At 27.3% G+C, this 12,345-nt stretch overlaps 1 protein-coding gene across 3 annotated transcripts in view; it reads left to right on the top strand.

Annotated features, from left to right (window-relative positions):
• LOC100204131 (uncharacterized) overlaps positions 1–12,028 on the top strand; it is a 107,756-nt gene extending 95,728 nt beyond the window's left edge. For 2 of the 3 annotated variants that reach the window (XM_065793140.1, XM_065793141.1), the window contains 4 exons: positions 1,564–1,590; positions 5,671–5,744; positions 6,620–6,778; positions 11,542–12,028. In XM_065793140.1, the coding sequence (XP_065649212.1) occupies positions 1,564–1,590; positions 5,671–5,744; positions 6,620–6,778; positions 11,542–11,797 (516 nt within the window). In that variant the 3' untranslated portion in view covers positions 11,798–12,028. The remainder of the gene's footprint in view (positions 1–1,563; positions 1,591–5,670; positions 5,745–6,619; positions 6,779–11,541) is intronic. The other variant, XR_010637554.1, reaches the window with a different exon arrangement.
• Positions 12,029–12,345: the final 317 nt, after the last annotated feature.

The raw sequence follows: 12,345 nt of genomic DNA, 5'->3' as shown, positions 1-12,345 counted from the left end.
CTTGCTTTACTGACTTGTTGTCTGTAATAAACAGGGATTTCTATCTCAAAATCTCTATCAACCATTTTGTCATTATCAACAGCATCCTTATCGTTGTCATCACTATAACTTTCGTCATGTAAAGGTTCAATAACAGGAACTATTGCACTCGCACCAGATTGTCTTTGCTCTTCTTTTAGCTTTCGTTCTCTCTCTGCTTGTTTCCTTGCTTCATTTCTTTCTTCTAATTTTGAAAGTTCTTTGTCCTCTCCAAACATCACCATTTTTCTCTGACATCTCTGATCCAATAAAAATTCTTTATCTTCTTCAATTCTGATCATGGTTTCAGCATCCTTGTGGGCAATGTCAAAAAGTAGGCCAATGGTGTCTGTAAATGATTTCTCTCTCGATTTCTGAGAATCTGACAATCTGGATTTTTTTTTTTTATTAATTTAAATTCCTGGACTAAAGTTTTCAACTTTAAGACTACATTCGGATGAAATGCTGTCGGAATACAGGCTTTATTCCAAATAATAATCAGTTCATCAACAGTTGTTTTAAGACTTTCAGGCACTGACTTTTTGGTTGAATTAAGATGATAAAAAAATGTTTTTAAAACATCAGATGTTAAGGGAAGAACTTTATCTGGAAGATTTGGCTCTGGTTGTCCAATTAAAAAGATTTTGGTTTGAAGTCGTGTAGAGATAGCAACACGAGATGATGCAGCCATTTCAATGATAACTGAAATATTATGAGAAAATCAAAACTCAATACCATATTATACAAACTTATCATTCAGTTGTTGGTTTATGCAGCTGCAGCAATATATTATAATAATTATTACTAAAGAAATTAAATAAATATTTTCAAATTAGAAATTATTATTATCTGCACTTAATAACAAACAATACACTACCAGACTACCATGCTAGTTTTCTGTAATAGGTTACTAAGGTTAGGTACTATCAAAATATTAATACATTTGTTATCAAACTGAAATTCCAAATAAAAGTAATATTTATACTTGTAAACCTTTTTATTCTGTTTGAACAAATTCTAAATTGAGTTAAATAATAGTATTAAAATTATGAATACAAATTTTAACAAAATGATATAAACACAGTTGTTTTAAACACTAGCAGACATTTTTTAGTCTGGTGCCCTGATGACAGTTAATCTGCTGCACTTTAATTAATCTATATAGCACGCAATCAGACAATATTTCAGTGGAAAAAATCTAACTAACCAGGTTCTAGAAATTTTTGGAACTTTGGAACTTTTTACACATTTTTGACGTTTTTCGTAAAACTTTATGGTCATTGAGCACCCCCTAAACATTATCTGATTGGAAAGATTTTTTCCACAGTCAATTACTATGTCAAATGGCACAAAATAAACAACTATGCATTCAAATCCAAGAAAAAATTTTTTTTCCTGTGTTCACATGAACAGCCCTAATATATATATATATATATATATATATATATATATATATATATATATATATATATATATATATATATGAAATTAGCTAAGTAAGTAATGATTACAGTTATTTAAAATTACTAATTGTTTTACTTTCAGTTGACAAATAAGTTTGGTTCAAAAAAGGTATTACTAAGTTATTATTTTAATAAAATATTTTTTTTATACTTAAATCAATCAAAATATATTTATTAATATTTCTTGTTTTTAAAAATATTTTTATGCAAAAAGTTTGAAATTTGTTCATTTTACACTAGCTTTTAAGTAACTTGTAAACTTTTTTTGTATTGTTTTCTGATTAGGATGATAAATGCTGGATCTTTTTGACTCTAGTCATAGATTTTTGATTGTGTATTCTTGTTAGTAGCTATTGAACTCTTCCATTTATATCTAAATGAGATTACAGCTCCAAACTTCAATGGTTTAATCGAGAGCTTTTTGTGAGACTTTAATTTAAATTGTTTCATCTTTGGACACCAGTGTTAATAGCTACTATTCTTTAATTTGTAATGACTCTAAAAATTGTGTAATTGGCCTTGGCATATTCTCATGTATTAATTCATTTATTTTTATTCAAGTATGGTTTGTATCCTCTGACTATTTTTTTATGTGTTTTCATCTAACATCTCTTCACTCTCTATCTAAGATCTCTTTACCCTCCATTTAACATCTTTTCACTCTCCATCTATCATCTCTTCACTCTACATCTAACATCTCTTCACACACTTGCCTTTCTCTTTGTTTTTTATTTATATATTTTTTCTCTGCTCTTGTTTCAAGTCGTTTCAAATCAAATTGAACAAGCATTTTTGTTATCCATTACAATATTGTTGTTATTGGTGACTTAATGTTGATATTGGTGACTTTGCTCATCATGTTGAATAGCTTGGCTCTAGTACCCCTGACTCTGTTAGCACTAAAGCTCTAAACCTTTTTTTTATCAATCTCATACTCAGATAGTTAACTTTGTGACTCTTTTTATAGACAACCCTAATCACTTACCTTCACTTTTTGATTTATGTCTCTGACCCTAGCTTGTGTTCAATTTCATGACTTCAATGACCCTAGGTTGTGCTAAGTGTCTCATTTTTTTCTTTAGATAGTTGCGACGATACTATGATATCTTTAAAACAACAGTTTTTAAAGTTTACTGTCAACTACAAAAGTTTATAGTTTTTCAAGTGTTTTATCAACCTTTTTCTTGCTCTTTTACAACATTCTTTTTTTTCTGGTAACTTTCAACTTAGTTAGTGGTTTCTTGTAGGCTTTTTGAAAGTAAATTAGTTTAAAAAAAAAAAAATTTATTTAAGAAGTTTGAATATTGATTGTGAATCAAGTTTTAAACAACTAATTTTGGTTTTTAGTCTTCCAGCCTAAAGAAGCATATATGTATACATTACATAAAAAATTTTAAATAAAAAATTTAAAAATAAAAGATTTTTTTAAAAAATTTTTGTTCAAAGATTTTTATGTAATGTTCATACAGTTGAGCATCAGCTCTTTGTTCCCAATATCAGAAAATTGGATAAAAAGGGTTGGGGAAGAAGTTTCTTTTTTATCTTTTTCATAAATAAATTGTTATCAAGTAAACTCATTTTACAAATTTTTCAAATTTCATATAAAAATTAATAAATAAAAAAAAAGAAATTTAATTACCACACAGATTCATTCATCAGTTAGTTATTGTTTTGTTTTTGTTTTAAACTAACATTTCTTTATAAATGTTAATATAAATATATAGTTATATAAGTAATATAGTAATAAGTGATAAGTAATATAAGTATATTATAGTTGTTTATAGACATATAACAAAAATCAGAATAACCACTTTAGTGACAAAATGAACAAGGTTGAATACCATTAAATAACAGATAAAAAAAAAATAGTTTCAAAAGTTTTTTTCACTATAAACAAAAGTAAAAATAAAGTGAAGAATTCACTAAAAAACTGATAAATTTGAATCGAAAAACGATTAAGCCTATTTTATTTTAGCTACAAACTATTTATTAATTGTATTATTCAAATGCCAATTTGTGTCAATTTGGTGTTAACCTGGGTCGCTCAAATTCTAGTACAATCTGCCTCATTTAATTTATACTAATATCTGCTAAAATAGCTTAACAATAGGCTAAGTTTAAACTAAACTATAATTTTTATTAAATTGTTTGTATACAGATATCTCAAATCAACGTGAAAAATTTTTTTTTATTGATTTTGAGATTGAAATATTTTTTGAAGTTAGTTTATAAGCTAAATTATAAAAATTAGTTTGTAAATGCATTAAATTTATAACATTTACAAACTAATTTATAAGATTTAGTTAATAATCCATTGTTATTCATCCATATTTTTTTCGTTCATCCAGGGTTGGTTTTTTTTTTGTGAATATGGTTTGTTTTATGATCAGTGAAGTTAACAAAGTGCAAAGTTTATTTAAAAAAAAACAATTTTTAATCATTTTTTTATTTGTGTTTATCTGTTTAAAACTAAATAAATAATTTAGTTTAAAATATTGTTAGTATTATAAACTTTTCCCACTTTTAATTATTAGTTAATACTCATACTAAAAGTTAAACACTTGATTTTAAGGGTGTTTATTATTTGTATTGTATTGTATTTGTATTGTATTGTATTGTATTAGGTGTATATTATTTATGTAAAAAACAGCATAAGATAAAAATAAAGCTATATTGCAGGTTATTTGAGAAGAGTGTAGTTAAATATATTGGGAAGAGGCAAACTGCTCTCCAAAATAATTTTCTAGAATAGCTTTTGTTTGTATGTGTTAAGGTTAAATCAGTCACAGATTGGCTGCAGATTTTAAAAATATCATTGGTACCAAAAGACATTAGTCCAGCAAATGTAATAAAAGCTTGTCCTATTAAATATTTTAAAGCGGTTCATAAGCAAGAAGAATACATGCTTGGCTAGACTGCTGATAATATTTACTAACTAGAAATCAGGATAAGGTATTGTGTAGGAAAAATTAATATCAAGTTGTACAAAAGTTTGCTTCAGTAACACCGAATTGTGCCAAAATTTATTTAACTTACATTAACTAAACTAAACCGTTTTTCAATAATTTCAACTTAAGTAAGAAAAAATAAATTTTTATTTGAAGATTACAAGATTTCCTTGTTTTGATCGTTTCTCTTTTTGTAGGTACCTCATGTTATGAAAAATCAACCCAACTCATTTCTTTGAAATGTTTTACCTAGAAAAAACTCTAAAAAATGTTTTATTTGAACCATATTTTTTTTTACAAAGCATAAAATAGGTTAATATTACTTCAAATCATATAAAAGTTTTTATAGCAATCTGTTTAGCGATGGTTAAAATAAAGCTTTCTTGAGGTGATGATAGGAGAAGAAAGTAACAACAAGCTTCACAAGATGCATGGCTCACTTGATGTACATCACACCCATATTTAGAAAATTATACAAACCTAAAATAAGATCTCTCTGTTGATGGTGTTTTATGTTGGCTTTGTTAAAGCTTTTTTTGTTTTTATTGTTGGTGCTTGTGCAATCCACCCAGATAATTACTCATGCTGACTGAATATAGAATCTTAAAAATTTTATATCCTGTTAACCTGCCATTATTCATAATAAAGTTTTTAGGGTTTTATTTCATAAATAAATATTATGTGTTTATTTTTTACTATTTCAAAATTTGAATTAGTTTTTGATCAATCCATTAAAGACTTTTTTTTAAAAAAAGTATGTAATGGTTTTTAAGTATAGGAAAAACTTTTTTTTATATATTGGTGTAAAATAAAGATGTTTTGTAAAAAGATACCTCTTTTCCTTGATATTAAAAATATACCCCCATTCCTCGATATGAAAAGGTACCCCCTTTCTTCAAAATAAATCAGAGAGAGGTTTTTAATTGTGCATAATTGTAACATCCAAAAACCATATTATTTTGATGAAATTAAAAATCGCTTAATAAACTTAAAAAACAGTTTGCTGTCCAATTTAAGCGAAGATATTAGAAAGATTTAAAAAAAAAACACATTTGCCTTACAAGTGTGCATGAGGAGGAGATTAAGTTTTGAGGTTTATCTATTTCCAGACTCCAGTAGTAACATTTAAAGATGTATTAAATGTGTTTATGAATAAAACAAAACGAAATTAGTATGAAATTAAAAATAATTATTCTCAACTAACAAAACAAAATGTATTTGATTCATTTTGTTTTTGTAAGGTATTTTGTGTATCTACATTGTTTTATGGTGCATTCGTAGCCCTGGTCCCAACAGCTTATTTAATGAAAACAAGGTATAAAAGTTCTTTTTTTTTTAATAGAATTGTGCGGTTAACTGTTTGACTAATTATTTGTATTGCTAATCAAACTTTTATAAATATTCCAAACCTTTTTATTGTTGATAAATAATAATTATGATTAACATCAATTTGTTATGACTATGCTAATAAAATGTAACTAAGTGCAACCTATTGCAATCGAGTATAACCTACAATAATCTCTTCAACTTATTGGATGATTTGATGGGACTGCTTTTATTAGATGGTATTAATTGGATGGTTTTGATTAGATGTATTTATATTTATTGATATCTGAAGTAAAAATTGAAAAAAAATATTTAATGACTTTGATATTTTCCTCAATGTGTACAGCTGTTTATAAATTATTCGTGACTAGCCTACCACAGCTGAATTAGTTATTGATTTTAATCAATTGTTATTGAAAAACTCATTGCTATAATATTTTAGTGTTCCAGATAAAATATTTTCTTGTAAACATACACTACAGTTTTCCGAATTGCTGGATGAAATTTGATATTGAAATTACTTAAATTAGTAATTGCTTATTTAAATTAAGAACATTGTTTTTTTTAAATACAGATTAAATTTTTATTAGGGTTTTAAAGAGTTTTAAAAATTTCAAGTTTTTATAGATTGAAAAAAATTTGCTTTGCACAAAAATTTTTTTAAGATATATCATCTAAAAAAGTGTCATATAAAATGTCATTTTTGTAAAATGTTCAAACCTCCTAGTTACCTTAGAGTCACTTTAAAACCTGCTGGTTACCTTAGAATAATTTCAAACCAGCTGATCATCTTAGAATGAAATTTTAATACTTGTAAATATTTTTCAATGATTAAACTCTAATAACTTTTAAATCTTAATTTAGATCTGCTTTATGGGTGGCGACATCTATTAATCAAATCTGTATTAGAATGACAGGGTCTGCTGGATTTATAGCGATAAATATTTTTTTAAACAATTCAGTTGACTCAGATATTCTTGGATTAGCAAATGGGTTAGCAATGTCTGTTGGCTCCATAGGAAGGTATTTTTTAATATTCTTTTTAAACATTTTTTTTTTGTTTTCTTTGTTTATGTATAAAAAAAAATTTAACATTTTAATATATTTATTATATTTTTAAAAACTTAAAAAATAATGAAGTGCTGCATTTATGTTTTAATTTCATCTCAACTCTCTGCCCTTAGTTTCAATATAAACTTTTTACTACTGATAAAAATATATAATAGTAGTTTTATTGATATTACAAAGATTGAAAATTTATAATGGTGCTCTTACTGACATTAAAAATAATTTAAATCTATCAAAAATCTTATTGATGAGATAGAATAAATTGAATCCAATGATATATATTTACAAGAAAATATCATTAAAAAAAATAAAAACATTGATTTTGAACTCCTTTTTTTCTCTTATATGCACCCGTACGCTTTCAGTGACCCTCTCACCATCTGCATACATACGCATTTACAGTTTACAGCAAAGTTATTCTTTTACTCTTCTTATAAGCTTTGCATTAATAATAATAAAGCAAAAACTTTGGCATCAATTACTGCTTCCAAACAACAAGGAGTACTATCAACTCAGTTTTGTAAATAGTTTACAAAAAATTGTTGATAGTATTCCTAAATAATAAGTTTTGTAACTTGAACAATATTATGTTTATCTACAAAGCTAAAAAAAAAAAATGTTGCTACTATGTTTATCTCTATTAACTTTGTCCATAAAAAAAAACATTTTTATTTGTATTGATATTGTTGTTTTTAATAGGCTAATCTAATAACTCTATTTCATTTACTTTAAAAAATGCTTTCAAATCATTACTTTGTAGAAAGACAAATTGATAATTCTAATTTATTGATGGAAGAAATAAGGTTTTTACCAAGCTATTCAGCTTCTGTTTGTTTTTTCTTTAATTTGAACTAAGTTGCAAGCTCTATTATAGATGAAACAGCTTTAAAAAAGTACCACCTTGGTGTTTGATGGTTGCTTTTATAATTTTTTTTCAGTTTTCTCTTTTTTTATTTTGATAAAAAAAAAAATCAAACTATTTTTTTTAGCTTGCTTTTATGAGAATATCAAATGATTTCCAAAAAACTTGTGGGTTTAAAAGTTAAACTTTTTTTGCAAAGCAAGGTTTTTTATTTTATATTTTTTAAAAAAAGAATTTTTTTCTGACCCATAAACTCTGCAGACCAAATTCTACTTTGTTTTGTTAGTTCAGAATCTTTTATGCATAGTTTTGCTTGAGAGAAATGAAGCTCTGGCAGAAATAACTGGTTCATGCTTTACTTCTTTCGTATTATAAACTCATTGTCTCTAGATCTTGTTCTTGGTAGACAACCTGGGCTTGCTTTATTTTGCAAAAATTCAGTTTTATTATATTTTTGTATTAATTGTGCTGTTAAATTGCTTTTATTAAAATTTATAGCTTACTATACTCAAAGCCGCTTTATTGATCATTAACAATTATTTGCCGCACTTCAACATTGCTTGTTATTTTAAGTTATTTTTTTATTTTTTAGTTATTTTGTATTTTTTAGTAATTTTTAAATTCTTTAGTTATATTATATTCTTTTCTTATTTTAAGTTAATTAAGTTGTTATAGAGATAACAGTAATGATTACAATGTGCCAAATATTAGCATAATAATAAAACAAGAACCGTGTTAAACAAGGCTGTTGAAGAAAAAACAGCTTGAGCATGCTACTTCTTGAGGTGTAGAGTAAATTTTTACCCAAAACCTTTTGATTTTAACCCTTGTGTTTTACCATTTGTCTACTACTGTATTTTCTACTACTGCATTAGTTAACTACCAATCTACTCTAGCCTGTTAGATAAAGGGGCTAAGCTCAACCATAAAGTCTTTGCCATCTAGGCAAAGACTTTATGGTTGAGCTTAGCCCCTTTAGCGGTAAGCAGAATAGTTGATCGCTTTTTCATTATAGGATACTTCATAATTTTTGTAAAATGTTTCTTATCAAAACAGCTTTAATTTATTTTTTGATATGATCTTCGGTTTTTTAAAAATTGAACATCTTCTTGAATCATTTTTCTGGTCCTACATTTTTTCTTGTTCTACATGTTTTAGAACAAGACCTGTCTTGTTCTAAAGCATGAATGACATTTTCATTTGTAATATGATATAGATAATATAAATATTGCTGGACTATTTGAGAATCAGAATCGGATTCAATGAAGCTTAGAAAACTAAGGTGCATCAGTTAACTTACATTACCTTAGCAGTCATTGCAGAAGATTTTGAATAACACAAAAAAAGAGCATAAATGAAGAGTGGACATGTTGTTGTTTTATGTTATTTTCCTAATAATGAAATTGTTATTGAGCCGAAATGTATTCTTTTGTTGCTCTTGGAGCGCAATTCTCTTCATATAAATCAACAAAGAGATCCTAAAAACCTATTTCTTTTATTTGCATACCAATACTTTCCAGAAAACTCATGAGTGCATGAAAGCCACCGAGCCTGAAGGCAATGGTGAGATTATTTGCATGGAAAGTATTAAATGTGTTTAACCAAAGGGGATGATCACACATGCGGTTAAAAGTTGTACAAAGGGTTTCAATTTTGAGCTATTTAACTTATGAGATGGTGAAAAATAATGTCAAGTAAATGCATGAATCATTGGAGGGATCATGATCTATTATCGAGAGAAATAAAATAAGTAAATAAATTTAGCCAATTAAAATCAGAAGTTGCTTAAAAATTGTAAAAAAATCAAAAGTTTGTTCCAGGGTAGTTAACCACAGCTGCTGTTGGTAAAAGTTACCTCAATCTTCGAACTCTTTCCTATTGAGATTATTACCATTACCTTTCACTGTAAATGTTGCTATACTGTTGTTGACATTATCAGGTACCCATTGCTTGAATCTATTACTTATTTTTATTAGCTCTTGATTTCATTCTTGCTCGTCTTTTCAGTTGCTGTTTGTTTAAACCGGTAAAGTTCGTTTGGAGTGATTAAAAATTCAAGTTTTTAGAAATGTTGAATAAGCTGTTTACATCCAGTAGGCTTATCAATATTGATGGCAATTCGAATAGTAATAGCAATAACACTTTTCGGTCTTAAAGCTTGCATTGGCTCAGACTTAACTGCCTCTGACTGTAAGAAGTAAGTGTTTTCAATGATTCATAATTTCACTTCTCTCTGTCTGCTATCTCATCAACGCTGGAGTAAAAATCTTTAGATTTACTGTATTCCATTGACCTTATTTCTTCCTTTACTATCAATTGCTTTCACCACAGATATCTTTTGTTGTCTGACTATCTTCTTCAAGTTTCTTTTGTATATATTCTTCTGTACTTTTAAACAACTATTTCACCTTTACAGCCAGTAATTTAGACAAAATTGAAGTAGTCTTCATACATTACCTTTAGTTCTGATCAAAATATTTTGAGACAATATCCAATACCATTATTATATTTGATCACCTTGTCCCTAATAAACTATATTACTTTTCCTACAGTTTTTTCAAGCCAACAACAAATGTCCTTTAATGCATTGGTGACCAATTTTTCCCTATCAGTTTTTCTTGCTTTGTTTAGCGTGAGGTCAGCCATGCATGACCAATCATTAACTGCTTCTTCTGTAACAGGTCATTTAATGTTCCCAATCTTGTAAGTCGTAGTTCGCCCCAAATATTTCAGGCCTAAGAGTCTTTTTCCGAAAATTGGTGAGCAAAACATGTCCTTCGATATTTATGATGGGTGTTCACTGGCTCTTGTATATATTAGTGGACCTCTAACATTCGAGTCCTACTTGTTTCCTTCTTTGTAAAAGATGCTCTCAATAGCGTTCTAAAGTCTTTTTCACTGACCAAATTCATTTATAGGCATAACAGAGATTTGTATCAACTTTGTATTCCTTTCTGCACAATTCTTGGTGACTTAACAATTTAAAATTATCAAGTTACAAGAAAAAACTCCCCTTTTGTAGCTAACTCAGTCTTGGCATGGGTTACCTAGGCTAGGCAAAACAAGATCCAACTCTGATTACCGTATCTAATAGTGTGATTACAAGTAATTTAGGTTTGCTTTTTATGAATCTGAATTAATCTCTATGACGTTTTTGAGTTTTTACAGCATTTTCTTCTACTATCTTTTGTTTTTCTAAATATTGTTACCAAAAAAAAGCTATTAAAACGAGCTGTTAGCTTATTTAACAAGTATGATTCTGTACTTTTAACAAGTATGATTTTGTACGCTTTTTAGCTCAAGGTATTCTTTAATTAAATCAAACACGTTCTTGAACACTGCTAAATAATCAACTGGTGCTTCAATATCAGACAGATTTTTAGATACATAGGTTTAGATATTCAAAAGTAGATATGCATGATTAACATTTAACATTTCTTCTTACATTATTATAATTTTACTTAGTTCTTTTTATTTATTAATTTATTTAAGATTAGACTTTATTAGTTTAGTAAAGATTAGAAGATAATAAAGATAAAAAAAAAGAATAAAGATTAGAAGATAGTTTGATGAAACAGTGTAAATTACGCATTTAGAATTACGTTGTATTATTAAACAAATTGTAGGAAGTAATCAAAATTTTATTTTTTTATTTTTTTAAAATAAGTGATCATTTAAGATTATGTACTTATAAAAATGATTTGTAATCACTTAAAACATTAAATTTATGTACCTTTCAAGTTTTTAGATATGAATCTAACGTCACACCGCCATCTAATTTGTTTTAAAAATTATCTAATATTCAGATATTGCTGAATCCAGATTAGGTTTTTGATTCTCTCTTCTTTTTTATTAGTTCCGTTGGCGCTGTTGCATTTGGAAACGCTTTTACTTGGTCAATGAAAAACATTAAAAACGCGCAAGAAAACAACACTTCGACCGTGTTTCCTATAAACCAATACTTCGCGTTTGTGATAATGGCAGTTTTGTCGATGTTAGTTTTTTTGTGTGCGCTTTGCATTCCTTCAAGTATGAACAAAAAAAAACCCCGAAATGTGCAACAACGTTTGGCTACGATTGTTACAACAACGTATTTTCGTCTTAACCAATAGAGTTGACAGTAATTATGTAAGCAAGAATTGGTTGGAATGTAACCAAAGCTTCAAAAATAGATGGTACATTTCAAACTTTTGTTACGTTTTTAACAACAACAGTTAAAAATACCTAGCTTACTTTACAGCAAACCGTCAAAATTGGTCTATCGATACCATACGGAACCCTTTTGATGTATGTAATAATAATATTTAAAATATTTATATTAACAAACTTGATATAAATAGTAATTATAGTAATTTATATCATTTCCTATTCCATGTGCTTATTTATATAACTTCATTTTAACAATGACGGATCCAGGATTTTTTAGTGGTGGTGGGGATGATACCGAAAATTATTCTCACAAATTTTTATAAAATTGTATAAGACATGTGAAATAATATTATCTAGCAGAATACGGGTTACGGTCGGTCTATTACTTAATTTACAGTGGCTGTTTTCCACAATTTAAGGTTGCGAAACCTTAACTAATACTATGTAAGAAAAACGCCTTCAAATTTAAAAATTAAGCCATCTGCAAAATTAAAATAAATTAATTTACTAA

Source organism: Hydra vulgaris, chromosome 03, assembly GCF_038396675.1.
Source record: "Hydra vulgaris chromosome 03, alternate assembly HydraT2T_AEP".
NCBI lineage: Eukaryota > Metazoa > Cnidaria > Hydrozoa > Anthoathecata > Hydridae > Hydra > Hydra vulgaris.
This window is presented reverse-complemented; position numbering and strand designations above follow the sequence as displayed.